This window comes from Oncorhynchus keta, chromosome 29, assembly GCF_023373465.1.
Source record: "Oncorhynchus keta strain PuntledgeMale-10-30-2019 chromosome 29, Oket_V2, whole genome shotgun sequence".
Taxonomy (NCBI): domain Eukaryota; kingdom Metazoa; phylum Chordata; class Actinopteri; order Salmoniformes; family Salmonidae; genus Oncorhynchus; species Oncorhynchus keta.
In genome coordinates, this window is record NC_068449.1 from 12960407 (window position 1) to 12978197 (window position 17791).

The 17791-nt window shown below is 42.2% G+C and overlaps 1 protein-coding gene across 2 annotated transcripts in view; it reads left to right on the top strand.

The window, feature by feature from the left end:
• Nucleotides 1-11805: 11805 nt before the first annotated feature.
• Nucleotides 11806-17791, top strand: part of LOC118362327 (protein ELYS) — a 38522-nt gene continuing 32536 nt past the window's right edge. The window contains exons 1-7 of one of the 2 annotated variants that reach the window (XM_035742565.2): nucleotides 11806-12086; nucleotides 14207-14332; nucleotides 14638-14891; nucleotides 14988-15168; nucleotides 15306-15513; nucleotides 15603-15719; nucleotides 17638-17722. In XM_035742565.2, coding sequence (XP_035598458.1) covers nucleotide 12086; nucleotides 14207-14332; nucleotides 14638-14891; nucleotides 14988-15168; nucleotides 15306-15513; nucleotides 15603-15719; nucleotides 17638-17722 — 972 coding nt within the window. In that variant the 5' untranslated portion in view covers nucleotides 11806-12085. The remainder of the gene's footprint in view (nucleotides 12087-14206; nucleotides 14333-14637; nucleotides 14892-14987; nucleotides 15169-15305; nucleotides 15514-15602; nucleotides 15720-17637; nucleotides 17723-17791) is intronic. The other variant, XM_035742566.2, reaches the window with a different exon arrangement.

A 17791-nucleotide genomic window follows, 5' to 3' on the forward strand; every position in this document is an offset into this window, starting at 1 on the left:
TTTGACGGTACATGGCCCTGTCCATCGTCCCTTTGATGCGGTGAAGTTGTCCTGTCCCCTTAGCAGAAAAACACCCCCAAAGCATAATGTTCCCACCTCCATGTTTGATGGTGGGGATGGTGTTCTTGGGGTCATAGGCAGCATTCCTCCTCCTCCAAACACGGCGAGTTGAGTTGATGCCAAAGAGCTCCATTTTGGTCTCATCTGACCACAACACTTTCACCCAGTTTGCCAATGAACATCTGAATGATTCAGAGGACAACTTCAGACGGGCATGTATATGTGCTTTCTTGAGCAGGGGACCTTGCGGGCGTTGCAGGATTTCAGTCCTTCACGGCGTAGTGTGTTACCAATTGTTTTCTTGGTGACTATGGTTCCAGCTACCTTGAGATCATTGACAAGATCCTCCCGTGTAGTTCTGGGCTGATTCCTCACCATTCTCATGATCATTGCAACTCCACGAGGTGAGATCTTGCATGGAGTCCCAGGCCAAGGGAGATTGACAGTTCTTTTGTGTTTCTTCCATTTGCGAATAATTGCACCAACTGTTGTCACCTTCTCACCAAGCTGCTTGGCAATGGTCTTGTAGCCCATTCCAGCCTTGTGTAGGTCTACAATCTTGTCCCTGACATCCTTGGAGAGCTCTTTGGTCTTGGCCATGGTGGAGAGTTTGGAATCTGAACGATTGCTTCTGTGGACAGGTGTCTTTCATACAGGTAACAAACTGAGATTAGGAGCACTCCCTTTAAGAGTGTGCTCCTAATCTCAGCTCGTTACCTATATAAAAGACACCTGGGAGCCAGAAATCTTTCTGATTGAGAGAGAGTCAAATACTTATTTCCCTCATTAAAATGCAAATCAATTCATAACATTTTTGACATGCATTTTTCTGGATTGAATAAGGTGAGAACCAAGGTGCAGCGTGGTAAGTGTTCATGATTTATAATATAATCAAACCTGAACACTAAACAAAATAACAACTAGGAAGAACGAACAAACGAAACAGTCCTGTCTAGTGATGACACATAAAACAGAAAATAAACACCCACGAAACACAGGTGGATGGGTGACTGTTGGTCCGAAAGCAAATCCCGATATAGCCCTTGAACAAAATTATAGCCCACTGCGGCAGTGGCGTGTATTCATGGACGCCAAGGGAGGCCAGGCTTCCCCGAAGAATTGACCAAGACAAAAACATAAAATAACGTATCTTTCGTCTCTCTGAGTTTTTATAATTTTCTCTTCAATTTGCAAGAGGCTGAATGTCTATGGGATTATAATGCTGACAGAACTAAGTGAGTTTATTTTTTATTTCGTGGTCGCACATTGAGATTCGTGGTTGCAAGTACGTTTCGCAAATGCGTAATTTAATTTTGCGAGCTTGTATCATGATGTGTGAAAGATTTAACAAAAGTCGCAAACTTGTGACATATGAATACATTCCTTGTATACAGTTTCCATCCTTACATCACATACATAGTTACTCCTCTTTATGTTAATGATCAACTATTTTTGGCTTCGCGCCACTGTTGTTTGAGGTGGGCATTTTCCCACCTCTACAAATAATTTAACACTCTACAAATCATTGAACTGATTATATTGGTGGCGCAACTGTGACAGTTTGGTAAAAAATAATAATAGGGGCCTTTACCAGGCTGCAGTCACAAGTACATTCATTATATAGATTATATCAGCACCCACCAGGCTGCAGTCACAAGTACATTCATTATATAGATTATATCAGCACCCACCAGGCTATAGTCATATTAAGTACATTCATTATATAGATTATATCAGCACCCACCAGGCTATAGTCACAAGTACATTCATTATATAGATTATATCAGCACCCACCAGGCTATAGTCATATTAAGTACATTCATTATATAGATTATATCAGCACCCACCAGGCTATAGTCACAAGTACATTCATTATATAGATTATATCAGCACCCACCAGGCTATAGTCATATTAAGTACATTCATTATATAGATTATATCAGCACCCACCAGGCTATAGTCATATTAAGTACATTCATTATATAGATTATATCAGCACCCACCAGGCTATAGTCATATTAAGTACATTCATTATATAGATTATATCAGCACCCACCAGGCTGCAGTCACAAGTACATTCATTATATAGATTATATCAGCACCCACCAGGCTATAGTCATATTAAGTACATTCATTATATAGATTATATCAGCACCCACCAGGCTATAGTCATATTAAGTGCATTCATTATATAGATTATATCAGCACCCACCAGGCTATAGTCATATTAAGTACATTCATTATATAGATTATATCAGCACCCACCAGGCTATAGTCATATTAAGTGCATTCATTATATAGATTATATCAGCACCCACCAGGCTATAGTCATATTAAGTGCATTCATTATATAGATTATATCAGCACCCACCAGGCTATAGTCATATTAAGTACATTCATTATATAGATTATATCAGCACCCACCAGGCTATAGTCATATTAAGTACATTCATTATATAGATTATATCAGCATATTCACTTGGCATACCTGTGTGATGTCTTATATACATGAATACAAATATATTCACCCTAGGTATGAGACTGTAACGGTTGACTTCGGTGGAAGGAGAGGAGGACCAAAATGCAGCGTGGTACGTATCCATAATGTCTTTTAATGAGAAATTAATACAAGAGCAAGAGAATCAAAATGAAAACCGAAACAGTCCCGAATGGTGAAAACACTGAAGTGGAAAATAACCACCCATAAAAACACAGGTGGGAAAAGGCTACCTAAGTATGATTCTCAATCAGAGACAACGAACGACACCTGCCTCTGATTGAGAACCATACCAGGCCAAACACATAAACACAACATAGAAAAAAAGAACATAGACTACCCACCCCAACTCACACCCTGACCATACTAAAACAAAACAACACTATCCCCCAATACATTTTTGGGGCTGCCTCTCGGGCTTCCAGCCGCACTGACTCCTCATTCCGCCGCCTCTCCGGCTTTTGCTGCCTCCAGCTCAGCCTTGGGGCGGCGATATTATCCGGCCTGTGCCCAGGGTCCCTTGCCGTCCAGAATCTCCTCCCAAGTCCAGTTCTCCAAGTATCGTTGCCTCTCGTCACCACGCTGCTTGGTCCTTTGGTGGTGGGTGTTTCTGTAACAGTCGTCGTATGAAGGAGAGGACCAAAGCGCAGCGTGGTAAGTGTTCATCTTGATTTTTAAGAAGAAAGGTGAACACTGAAACAAACAATGCCGTGAAATAACTCAACCGAAACAGTACCGTGTGGACCAAACACTGAAGTAGAAAATAACCACCCACCAAAACACAGGTGGGAAAAGACTACCTAAGTATGATTCTCAATCAGAGACAACACACGACACCTGCCTCTGATTGAGAACCGTACCAGGCCAAACACAAACACAACATAGAAAAAAGAACATAGACTACCCACCCCAACTCACGCCCTGACCATACTAAAACAAAGACAAAACAAAGATATTTTATATCAACAGCAGTCAATCATTAATTATTCTTTACCTTCTATCAGTCTCATCTGAATGTTGTAAAATTCTTGGTTATCTACACGAACTCTAGCATAAATTATGAATCAGCAATATACAAATTGCCTTAATTATGTATTTACTAACTAACTAAATAATCACAGAAATACATCAAAACAAACAGTAGATATTGGTTACTAACAATGATGAAAAAGTCCCTCGTATAACGGCTTGGTAGACAAAGGGAAGGGGGTGTGGACTGAGAAAGAGAGGGAAAGGAAACATGGATTCACTACACAGTTTAGAATGATATTAATTGAAATGCTCATCCTTTTGACATGAACGGGCGCTCATTCGAGAATAATTGCAATGTATATATATTTACGCCCGTATGTCATTGTTGTCTTCTCTGTTGGAATCCTCGATCGTCCTGTAGGGTTCATCAGAGTCTCTGGTTAACTTTCATTCAAGTCACAAAGTCTTTCTGGTTGTACATGGCTAGAATGTATACTTCAGAGTACCATTCAGAAATGTTCTCATAGATAGGTGCTTTGGCGGTTGTCTGTATTCTCATCCTAGTTTTACATCATTTCCAGCTGCAAACTAGTAATTATACCTCTAAGATTGCACTTATTCTGTAGGGATCAATAGTCTCAAGAGTTTAAACATTTCCAGCCGTGTAGCCAATGTGGTGGGAGCCACAATCTACACCCTGAAAGGGCCACATCATGACACAGGTTACCAACGTAATTAGAGCAGTAAAAATGTTTTGTCATACCCCTGGTATACGGTCTGATATACCACGGCTGTCAGCTAATCAGTATTCTGGGCTCGAACTGCTGTAGAAAAATCAGCTCTTGTAGTCGACAACTATTAAGCATTCACCCAGAGTTTATTCAATAGTGACCTGCACAGAGGAGACCTTTTCTGGACCCCCGCCAGCATTGGACTCTCTGTTAGACATTTTAGCTTATGTAGGCAAGGGACATCTGTTTCAGATCAGCACTCTCCTCTGAGTTTTCTTGGCAAGCTTATCCATAATAAAAGACATACATATTGGCATCCAAGTGATAGCCCCCCTTCAATGTATAGGACATGTGGGATTGCCACGTTTCATACTGCCCTTCAACTGGGATAATAGCTTTAAAGCACACAGTACAGTTGTCTAACACAATTGTCATTAAGCTTACTTGTTCCTTCACAGAACCACCCGGTTTATAATATGCTATATGTCGCCTCCTGAGTAGCGCAGCTGTCTAAGGCATCACTACAGACCTGGGTTCAATCCCGGGCTGTCTTACAACCGGCCGTGATTGGGAGTCCCATAGGGCGGCGCACAATTGGCCCAGCATCGTCTGGGTTAGGGGAGGGTTTGGCCTGGGAGGCTTTAGAAGTAGGCTGTCATTGTAAATAAGAATTTGTTCTTAATGTTGCGACGAGCAATCCCGTATCCGGGATCCTATTCATAGCCTCAAGCTCATTACCATAACGCAACGTTAACTATTCATGAAAATCGCAAATGAAATGAAATAAATATATTTGCTCTCAAGCTTAGCCTTTTGTTAACAACACTGTCATCTCAGATTTTCAAAATATGCTTTTGAACCATAGCTAAACAAGCATTTGTGTAAGAGTATTGATAGCCGAGCATAGCATTAAGCCTGGCATTCAGCACGCAAAACATTTTCACAAAAACAAGAAAAGGATTCAAATAAAATAATTTACCTTTGAAGAACTTCAGATGTTTTTAATGAGGAGACTCTCAGTTAGATAGCAAATGTTCAGTTTTTCCAAAAATATTATTTGTGTAGGACAAATCGCTCCGTTTTGTTCATCGCGTTTGGGTAAGAAAAAACCCGAAAATTAAGTCATTACAACGCAAACTTTTTTTCCAAATTAACTCCATAATATCGACAGAAACATGGCAAACGTTGTTTAGAATCAATCCTCAAGGTGTTTTTCACATATCTATCGATGATAAATAATTTGTCGCAGTTTGGTTTCTCCTCTGAAGAAATGGAATGCGCATGGACCTGGAGATTACGCAATAATTTCGACGCAGGACACCGGGCGGACACCTGGTAAATGTAGTCTCTTATGGTCAATCTTCCAATGATATGCCTACAAATACGTCACAATGCTGCAGACACCTTGGGGGAAACGACAGAAAGTGCAGGCTCATTCCTGGCGCATTCACAGCCATATAAGGAGACATTGGAACACAGCGCCTTCAGAATCTGGGGCATTTCCTGTATGAAATTTCATCTTGGTTTCGCCTGTAGCATTAGTTCTGGGGCACTCACAGATAATATCTTTGCAGTTTTGGAAACGTCAGAGCTTTTTCTTTCCAAAGCTGTCAATTACATGCATAGTCGAGCATCTTTTCGTGACAAAATATCTTGTTTAAAACGGGAACGTTTTTTATCCAAAAATGAAAAGAGCGCCCCCTATCTCGAAGAAGTTAACTGACTTGACTAGTTAAATAAAAATGTAATCAGACAGACCGCCATAGTGAAAGTATATCAGCAGCAGTGCTTACTTTTCTGTGTTCTGGAGAAATTGCAGGTAGTTGGTCTGAAGGCTCTGGAGGTCCTTGGAATATTCTGTCTCTGTAGCACCTGTAGAGAGATGGATAAAGGTACTGAATGCTCTTGAAAGAGAAAGCAAGAGTTAACATTTACATTGTTGATTGACTAATATAAGGGTCCAATCAGACAAATGGATGCGTAAAAGACGCAGCAACTCAATGGTTTTCAATGGGGGGTGGGGGCTTGTGTTGTGCTGTCTATCAAAAAAGTTTCAAAGACTATCCATCAACCAATTAAAAACGTAAAACAGCATTTTTCCTCACCAAACAGCCTCGTTGGACATGTGTGGTTTGAAGGTATCCTTACTCTGTGGTTCAAGTTGTAATGTATCTTCATGTCTGTAACTCCGCTCTCACGCCTTATGACCCCTAAACCCTGACCTCCCATTGGCACAGGGCCTCCTGCAAAAGCTTCTAATCCAGGTTTGCCAACTAGGTTTGGCCTCGGGCCAATTTTTTTCGGAGCTCATAGTCAGCGGACCATAAATGAATTAGTATATAATATTAACACAATGAATTGTCCTACACTGTAAATTGAACATCATTTTGAACACATCTGATGAGTACATAATACATTTAGTGACAATAACATAATACTTTCGATCTTATTACGCTCATAAAATCACCATGTCTCTTTTCAATTATTATTTTGTCTATTTTTCTAATCGTTGATTGGTGGGGAAAAAGAGGTCTACGTAGGCTACTGTAGGCTACACTACTTGTTTAATTTCAACGTTCGTTCAGAACAGTTAGCTTGATAGAAAGAGTACATGTCGATCTCAAAAAGTATCAAAAGAAAGGTGGATAATGAAAACGTTTCCGGGAAGGATGTACAGAGAGATATGTGTTCTTCTTACCATCTTTTCCCAAAGCCAGTGTCTTATTTGCAATGAACATGTCGCTGTTTGAAAATAATTAAATCTCAGACATCATTATGAATCTAAGCATTGAACTTTCAAAGTGGCCTTCCCGCCCCAGACATAGGCCACGCAGAAACATTGACACGTTAACTGCAAGCTACATACTGCTTTTTTTGGCTGACATATTCTGTTACTTAAATGGGTTAAATCTCCAGTTACAATGATGAGGGAAAACAGTGGTGGACATGGTGGGAATAACGTGAAGCTTTTACTAGGAAGCTTGATTTGTTGATTTGATTTGATTTGGACTTGATCTGATCTGATCTGGAAGGCTCCTGCTTCAGCACACTGAAGAAACGAGAGGCAGAGGGACGAGGCTGCAGCGTTGTCACAGAGGTGATGGAATATTTCATCAAGCAGCTGAGGGACAATTTCTCCACCAGATTTGAAAACTACAGCATGCCTAATGATATCATTGCGTTTGTACGTGATCCTCTCACAAATCCGCCCAGATTGAGAATTATCCTCCCGTGCTAAGAAAACGATACCCTCGATGCATGAGACCGCAATTCAAACTGTGCTGATTGAATTCCAAACATTGATCCAAATCAAGGATGGGCTCAGGAGTGCGGAATCGTTGTGTGTGTTTTGGGTGGCATGCACAATATACAGCACAATAAAGAAATTTGCATTTTATGTGCTAACAATGTTCTAATTTTCCTCTATGAACGCAATATGGACTCACGACAGGAACAGTAGTTGTGCCAAAAAGCTCCCACCAGTGTTGCCAACTCCTCAGTATGGATAGTAGCTATTGGCTGTTCTAAAAGTCGCTAAATGACTTCTTCGCCTAATTTGCATAATTGGCCATGTGCATGGAATTATGATGGACACGAACTTCGTGGGAGAGACAAAAAAGTGAGTAAAAATAACTAAATATGTTTAGAACTACAAATTAACTTTCTTCTGTCTATTCTTGTTTTTTTTATGTCACAATTCCAAACCTCCTCCTTTATCCGGGCTTGGGACCGGCAAAAGTGACCCCAAAGAGACACTCTGGCGGAGTTACTTCGTTTTTTAGTTTTTTTAGTTTGTTTTTTAGTTTAGTTTTCTTAATTTGGTTTGGTTTTTAACCTTTTGGTCCACTTAGGAGCTTACAACAAGTCACAGTAAAACATGAACATTTTTAACCATAACATTTTTTACATTTTTTTTGTATACAATCTATGTTAACAATCTAAATGGGAAAAAAAGAGGCAATAGAAAAAATTGTCAAAGGTAATGTGAGAAAATTTTGGTAACTGGTCTGGCTCTAATTGAGGTTAATTGTTTTTTAATCACGTATCAGCCAGCAGCGGCTTCCCGCATGCGCAGTTCATTTGCGAGGACAGGGCCTGTGAGTGCTTTGGGACGGGTTGGGGCCCGCCTGTGAGTGCTTTGGGACAGGGTTGGGGCCCGCCTGTGACTGCTTTGGGACGGGGGGTGGAGCCCGCCTGTGAGTGCTTTGGAATGCGGGTGGGGCCCCCTGTGAGTGATCTGGGACTGGGGTGGGGCCCACCTGTGAGTGCCTTGGGACGGGGGTGGGGCCCGCCTGTGAGTGCCTTGGGACGGGGGTGGGGCCCACCTGTGAGTGCTTTGGAATGGGGGTGGGGCCCCCCTGTGAGTGCTTTGGGACTGGGGTGGGGCCACGGTAGCACCCGCTGCTCGATGAGAAGAGTAAGAACAATACGTGCTTTCACGTCAGAGTCTCCAAAGGTCTCCAATAACACCAGAAAAAGTCGCTAAATTTGTCGCTTGTCGCTTTTTTGAAAATGTGTTGCTAGAGGGGTCTGAATACTCGCTAAATATAGCGACAACGTCGCTAAATTGTCAACACTGGCTCCCACATGCAAGAAGTATCTCCTCCCCTTCGGGTGAACGCACACGCACTCAATTCTTCATTGCTGTGACTTGCTTGCTAGTTGAGATTTCTTCTCTCCGTTGTCAGTTTAGCCTACATTTCACAGATCTCAGTAGCAGAAAGCATTTTCTGTTTGTGTCCTTCAATGCAGCTGTCGATGATCACGTTAGGTTGCATTTAAATTTTTTATGGCAGTTTGATTATGGGGGAGGCACTAGTAATGTCTGCAGTTTTCGGTTTGGCTATTTGTTCCAAGTGTATTAGTCTATAAATAAATATCTTTGCCAAAATTCGTCATCTCTCCCATGTCTTATTCGACTAGTAGTTGTTCTGAAATGTTTATTGCTTGCCTATATTTTACACACACATACATTAATTATTCATTTCGGTCAAATCAGTCACACTACGAACTTTGTACAGTGCTAATTGCATTACTACTGTACAAAGTTAGAGGTGCACTATTTGATAGATTCCCCCGCTCCCCATACCTCAGGCTTCCAGTGCGGAGACCTGAGGTCAAGCTAATCCAATCCCCCTCCCCATCTCATACTTCTGAGTGGGAGACCTTCCCAGGCTGCCTCGCTCACAAACTAGAATCAGGGCGCCAACTCCGAGGGTAATTGACTCACAGTCACACACTGTGACATTATATACTATATGTGAGGTGCAAATGAGGATAGAAAACGGATTGCTCAAATGTCACCATTCCGATTATTTTTGTGCTGGCGCCCTCTGCCGCCCCCGGCTGCCCATGTCACCTATACCTAAATCTGCCACTGCCTATATGACTATATAGAGTAAATAATAACATTGTTGTGAGTGCTTATCCAAGGATATTTAGGTCTCAAGCTGACAACAGCAGGCTATCCCGATACAGACATTCAGACACAGACATGACCTTTTTTTGTTTAAATTAGTCTTTTTTGAAGAATGCTACATTTTTGGCCAGTTGCAATTGTATGTCCATATAATGGCCATGTAAAAGAAATCCCACTTCTATTTGTCACGCCCTGATCTGTTTCACCTGTCCTTGTGATTGTCTCCACCCCCTCCAAGTGTCGCTTATTTCCCTTGGTGTATTTATCCCTGTGTTTCCTGTCTGTCTGTGCCAGTTCGTCTTGTCTGTTTCAAATCAACCAGCGTGTTTTTCCCGGTCTCCTGCTTTTGCTATTCTCTCTTTTTAAATTTAAAAAAAATATTTTATTTTTGCATTTTCCAATTAAGAACATTCAAAACAAAAGTGAAAAGATATCAGACAACGATAGGACAAAGTGACAGTAACAGACGAACGTAACAAAAATAAATTATAATTATAGTTATATAAACAAACATACAATAATAAAAAATATTTAAAAAATAAAAACAATTTAAAAAAATAAAAAATAACGAGACATTGGATCACCTGCCGTAGGCTACATAATATACATTACGTGTGAAACATTATGTGAGGATTATATATAGATTCAATCAATGAGATGTGGGGGGAGATTCTCCATATAGTCAAAAGGTTGACAAATTCTGTAAAATGTCTTTAACTTATTCCTCAAGCAGTAAGTGATTTTCTCCAAAGGGAGACAACTATTAACTTCCGAACTGGCAGGGAGGAATCCAATTTCCATTTCAAGGCAATACATTTCTTGGCAATCGCTAGCAATATTTCTGTTAGCTTTATAGTATGGCTTTGCCTAAGATTGGTGTTAGTAAAGTTACCCAGTAGACAGACCTCCGGGTCTAAAGGGAATGCAACCCCGTGAATTGAGGATATGGTATCGCATACCCCCTGCCAGAAACCGGGCTATTCTCTCTTTTGCTTGTCCTCACAGTTTTGACCCTTGCCTGTTTTCTGGACTCTGTACCCGCCTGCCTAACCATTCTGCCTGCCCTGACCTCAAGCCTGCCTGCCACACTGTAGCTCCTGGAATCTGAACTGGCTTTGACCTTTTGCCTGTCCACGACCCTTCTCTTGCCTACCCTTTTTGAATGTAATACATGTCAAACACTCAAACCATCTGCCTCCCGTGTCTGCATCTGGGTCTGGCCCTGAGCCCTTATGCTATTAGGCCATACATTTTTGTTATTGTGAAAGATGCTGTTAAGTCTCATCGCCTACATCAGCCAGTTAAGTTATTTTATATAGCCCTCTTGTAAAGTCAAATTAAAATGATTGTTTAAATGAATTACTCGACTGGTGTAGGTGTTCATCTGTTGCTGTGCAAGACTTGCATAACAAGTTAGCTATATTTTCAGCACATCCTATTGATTGCATTGCAGCGTTACGTTTCAGCACCACAAAATGGTCCACTGCCTGCTTTATTAGTTGTTTTTGTTGTTTTTGACGTTTTGCTTTATATTGGCCAGGTCGCAGTTGTAAGTGAAAACTGGTTCTCAACTGGCCTACCTGGTTAAATAAAGGTGAAATAAAAAATAACAATAGTCCTGCATTCTCTCCTCATGACGTTAAATGTAACTTTTGCATTATTATTATTAGGTAGGGTAACTTCCTTCTTGGGACATTGCATTTGGGAGATTTTGCATCTCTGGTCATAATTTTGGGGCTTTGGGGGCCAAATACTATTGCTGGTGGGATTTGGCCCACGGGGCATCAGTTGGGGAACCCTGCTAATCACAGTATTTCTGACAGGGAGTTACTCCAGTGGCTTCCAAATCACTAAATCCACCCATGCATTTACTGCACTACTGAAACTACAGTATGTAACCTAATCCTATGAGGATGATATGTCAAATCCACAAATAAACAAAAAATCCACATAGAGATCAATTCAAAATGATTGAATACATCCAATACAACATAACAAAGAAAGAGAAAATAATTAATATATATTCGAAAGAGTGTAAACTGCCTCACGCAGAAGAAAGAAAAAAAAAGTTTACTTTCTCGCGATGTTTATTTCTGGCCCTTTGACGTTTGCGTGATTTTGTGAAGCAAGTGATGCGCAGTAGCTAGATCTACATGGAAATGGCGCCTGCGTTGAACTCCAGCAAGTGGGCAGATATCTCGTAGCGAGTGAAACTAATTCAGTAGACACGGTCCTTCATACTTAAACATTTGTGGGTTTTCGACAGTTGTCCTAAAAAAAACAAGTGTTTACAAGAAAATCGGATTATTATGACAGGGCCGAGGAAGAGTCCCAACGGAAAATATATCACATTTGATTAACTACTAACGTCGTTGGTAGTGCGACGGTCAACATCAGGTAACGTATAGTAAGTAAGCTAAGGTTATAACGTTTGTTGCCTTTAGGTAGTTACTCTAACAATGCTACCAGTTGGAAGAATGGGCGGATTAGCTTCCGTTAAGCACACCGGAGCAGTTGTACCCAAAGTTGGCTAACTATTTAGATACGTTAGCTTGCTAGCTAGGCGGTTAATTTTAGCATAATGCTACCTCATGCGAGGTTTTGATTCACCCGCCTCACACGTTGCTATGATTTAACTATGTCTAACAACGTTACGGGGTATTTACAGGATGGTAACGTAAGCATAACACCGGTTATTTACCAATATGTAGCAAGACTTGTAACTAGCGCACAGCATATAGGAGTTAGCTAGCTAGCGTACCTAGTTTACTGCAGTCTAGCTAGCAAGGCCGATTATATATTAGGTAACTCACGTTAGCTAGCTAGTTAAGTCAACGATTAAGTCAACGATGCAGTTACTTGTAATTACTGTTCGCTACAATCCCCAAAGTCACTGTCAACGAACTATACTAGTTAGTTAACTAAGATGTTAAGTTAGCTGGCTAGTAAGAAAACTGACATCGTGGTGTCAGAATGAACTATATGTCCGAGAGACGGCTAGTTAACGTTAAGCTTGTAAAGTTCGTTAGCTCAAATCAGAAGTCAATGGTGTCATTTCCCCTTGCCTTGGTTTAGCTAGCTAGTTTAACGTTACATTGTTACATCACAAATGTTTAGATCGACAGCCATGTATAACGTCACTTCTAAAATGAAGTAATTTACATGGTTCTGCATTTCGGCATTTAGCCTAGCTAGTTACTGTCAGTAGGACATTGTTTTGAACACGTTAGTGTAGGCAAGGTGTGCTAGTGATACCGACACACAGGTAACCAATTACGTTTTACATTAGCTAGCTAACTATATTTTAAAATCTCTGAGTTGCTCGTTAATCTAGGTAAGAGCATGTTAGTAGATTACATTTTATATCTACTTTGTTTTGGGGTTATTTAGATGTCAGACGGTACTCGACTAGCTACCCCAATACTCTGCATCTAACCGTACCACGCCTAGTCAATCTGCGCGGGAGTAGTCTCGGTTTCTTTTAAATTAGCTAGCTAGGCTACTTGCTTGTGAAAGGGGTGGTATTTTGCATGATTCATTGCGGTATGCATGACACTATGGCATGTTAGGTGAAATTCTGAGGCTAGTCAATGTAATCAATTGGTGAAAGAAGTTATGACACTAACTCTATATGGTGTTTTGCTCATACTGGACCAAACTCATACAGTGGCACAGAAAGCTGTAGTCGTGATGTCTGCCTGACAAGTGTTCAATACTTAACGTTACCCTTTAATGTACATCTATCTATACAAGGCTCTCTAAGATGGTGTTATCTTGTGGACCATGCACTCTTCATTGGGAATCAAGTGGGTAAACAGTAACGCAGTTTTAACATGGTAAACACACAGAGCAACATGCAACGTATGGGCTTTCCGATAATTATATAACTTCTCATGATACTGTTTATTTATGTGATTGTGTCAGTTGTTTAGGCCGCTACTGGTAATATGGTAATGGCCTACTAGATAATCATCTGTCAATGCTTTGCACAGCAACAAGAGAAGGACATGCACACAAACACGCCTGCAGCTTTTATGCCAGCAGGCCCAGAGCCAAACTGCTGACAACTGGGAACCATAACACAGCATAAATACCTCTTTTGTCTCCTTTGAGTCCCCTCATAGCCCCAAAGGCAAAACCTGGTGGAGGCTTAGAGAGGAACTGTTTTCTTATGGTCTGATTTGAGCTTAGTTGCTGTGCATGGTGCTGTCATTCTGTTACCAAACTTTGCTTCTGCACTGTTGAAGTAAATGTGTTTTTGTAACATTTTCAGTGGAAGTTAAAAGTAGTCATTGTGCATAATTGTATGGATTGTTTAACTTTAGAATCATTTGTTTTTGTTTGCCATTTTTAAAGTGAAAATCTGAGTCTCAGCAATGTTCTGTGACTATGGAATTGCGAAGCAACAAGGTAACAGTGTAGGTTTTCGCATGCATATGTGCCTCAAACCTGAAGTTTGGAAGAATCACAAGTAATGCAATGTCTGTTTTGTACATAATGCAGTGCAATGTCATGTTTTGTGTGTAGTGAACATGCGTGACCTGGCTGCCCAGGTCACCAGCAGCCTGCTGCGTTTCCCGGGGGTGACTGTAGATGCTCTGGGTGAGGATGAGATCACCCTGGACTCTGTGCTTCATGGGAAGTTCACTGTTGGTAAGTCAGTGTGTATGCACGGCGGCCATCTCTCACAAACAACCCAATGCATTTAGGTTTTTCTTTATTTTCTCATTTCAACTGATATGGGGGGGGGGGCAGCATATGTCTGCCAACTGCCCATACCGTCCCAGCATATGTTGTTTGCAGGAGGGAAGCTTTGCATTCTTCAGTCTTAAAACAACGAAATACATCTCAAACAATCCCTTCTCAGAGGAGAGGTTTTACAATAAACCACCATGAACTATTAGGCCTAACTGCTCCCTTTTCCCTACCTCATGATGTGCCTCCCTCCCTGGACGAAGGTCGTAGCGGGCTAGCTTGGCTCGCCTGTGGGCCCCAGCTGGAGGTGGTCCATGCGGTGACGGGTGAGCGCCTGTCCGCCTACTGCTTCTGTGGCGATGGAGAGCACCCTCCCAGCGTGCTGGCAGCCAGGGACTTCTGCTGGCTGAAAAGGACCGGGCTGCTGGTGGGCCTTGAGGAGGCACAGGGAAGCATGCTCTGTCTCTATGACCTGGGTATCTCCCGAGTGGTCAAAGCCGTAGTCATACCGGGCAGGGTGAGTGCGCTCTCACCATCTACTACTGTCGCTTGCATCAACTGGTTGATTTGATTGATTGTGATATGGACTGACTGACAAACTGATGATTGGCAGATCAGGGCCATCGAGCCCCTGGTGAGCTATGGCGGGGCCAGTGCCAGCACACAGCACCTCCACCAGAGCCTGCGCTGGTTCTTTGGCGTGGCAGCGGTGGTCACGGACCTGGGACATGTCCTCCTAATGGACCTGTGTCTGGATGACCTCTCCTGCAGCCAGAGTGAGCTGGAGGCCTCAGGTCAGCGTGTGTGTGTGTTTTAACCTAACACAGACAACTTTTCTGGCCCACAGTTCCTCTCAAGATTGAGAGTTTGATGAGTGTGTGTGTTTCCCCCCCCCCCCTCTCTAACCCACACCCTCCTCTGTCCTCTCCAGATCTGGAGGTTGTGAGTAAGTCCCTAGCTGAGATCCCCCGGCTACGTGAGCAGGAGACGCGTCAGGGGAGACATCTCTGTCTGCAGCTGAGCAGCCCCACGGGCACAGGGGCCACGGCTCTGCAGTACATCCCCCGCACCAACCAACTGGCCGTGGGCTTCTCCGACGGATACCTGCAACTCTGGAACATGAAGACGCTCAAGAAGGAGTGAGTTGACGGCCCAGTGATGACATGGTGGCTATGGTAAACCTTCAGTTATAGCTTTTTCTGACTGTCTCTGCTGTGTTCTGCCACAGGTATCACTCCCAGCTGGAGGGCGGCAGGGTGCCAGTGTATGCCTTCACATTCCAGGAGCCAGAGAACGACCCCCGCAACTGCTGTTACCTGTGGGCCATCCAGTCTGCCCAAGACCAGTGAGTTCTCCCTCCCCACCAAGTCTGCCTGCTTGAGGCACAAAGTTCAATAACTCTTGGAAGAGGTCACAGTGTGCACACCAGACCAGGATGTGATGTATTTTAAATACTTGAGGTTGTTTTGGTTTGTCCTGGACAATGGAACCAATGGAATAATTGCAGCTCCATGTGGGCTGGGATCTCTCAGCCCCAATCCCCTCTGGTATTCACATACTGTACCTGTCAAACACACCTACTTATTTAAGGGGTGGCAGCGTAACCTAGTGGTTAGAGTGTTGGACTAGTAACCGAAAGGTTGCAAGATCGAATCCCTGAGCTGACAAGGTACAAATCTGTCGTTCTGCCCCCGAACAAGGCAGTTAACCCACTGTTCCTAGGCCCCCATTGAAAATAAGAATTTGTTCTTAACTGACTTGCCTAGTTAAATAAAACATTCCAGGGTTTTTCTTTTGCTATTTTCTACATTGTAGAATAATATTGAAGACGTGAAATAACACATTCAATCAAAAAGTGTTAAACATATCAATATGTATTTTATATTTGAGTTTCTTCAAAGTAGTCACCCTTTGCCTTGATGACAGCTTTGTACACTCTTGGCATTCTCTCAACCAGCTTCATGAGGTAGTCACCTGGAATGCATTTCAATTAACGGGTGATGCCTTGTTAAATGTTCATTTGTGGAATTTCTTTCCCTCTTAATGTGTTTCTGTTGTGTTGTGACAAGGTAGGGTTGGTACAGAGAAGATAGCCCTATTTGGAAAAAGACCAAGTCACTATTATGGCAAGAACAGCTCAAATAAGCAAAGAGAAATGACAGTCCATTACTTTAAGACATGAAGGTCAGTCAATCGGAAAATGTCAAGAACTTTGAAAGTTTCTTCAAGGGCAGTCGCAAAAACCCTTAAGCTCCATGATGAAACTGGCGCTCATGGTCAAATTGCTGTAAAGAAACAACTACTGAAGGACACTTATAAGAAGAGACTTGCTTGGGCTAAGAAACACAAGCAATGAACATTACACCGGTGGAAATCTGTCCTTTGATGAGAGTCCCAATTGGAGATTTTTGTTTCCATCCGCCGTGTATTTGTGAGACACAGAGAAGGTGAACGGTGTGATGGTGTGGGGGTTGCTTTGCTGTTGACACCGTCGATTTATATATAATTCAAGGCACACTTAACCAGCATGGCTGCCACAGCATTCTGCAGAGATACGCCATCCCATCTGGTTTACGCTTAGTGGGACTATCATTTGTTTTTCAACAGGACATTGACCCAAAACACACCTCCAGGCTGTGTAAGGGATATTTGACCAAGGTCAGTGATGGAGTGTTGCATCAGATGACCTGGCCTCCACGATCACCCGACCTCAACCCAATTGAGGTGGTTTGGGGTGAGTTGGACTGCAGAGTGAAGGAAAAGCAGCCAGCAAGTGATCAGCATATGTGAGAACTCCTTCAAGATTGTTGGGAAAGCATTTCTCATGAAGCTAGTTGAGAGAATCCCAAGAATGTGCAACGCTGTCGAGGCAAAGGGTGGTTACTTTGAAGAATCTCAAATATTTTTTTGACTACATGATTCCATATGTGTTATTTCATAGTTTTGATGTCTTCACTATTATTCTACAATTGAGAAAATAGTGAAAATAAAGAAAAACCCTTTAATGAGTAGGTGTCCAAACTTTTGACTGATACGGTGGACTGGATCAGTGAAAACAGTATGGCGGAAGCTCCACACTTTACAGCTTGTATGCAAATGTAGCATTGGTCCAGTGAATGCAGCTATGGTGCTCAGTGGTCATAGCACGTTGTTGGCCTTTATTTAGCATAAATACTCATGCAGCATTAACCACCTCATGTCAATACACATTACTTGGTGTATTTGCTGCCCTTTAACACATCTCCCTCTCTCCCCCCTCTCAGTGAGGGAGACGTGGTCAGTCTGCACCTGCTCCAGCTGGCCTTCAGTGAGAGGAAGTGTTTGGCCTCAGGAAAGATCCTCTATGAGGTAACCGTAATTTCAACCCATGTTTTTACCTCAAAGATTTTGTTCTGTCTAACTGAAATAAGTAGCTAT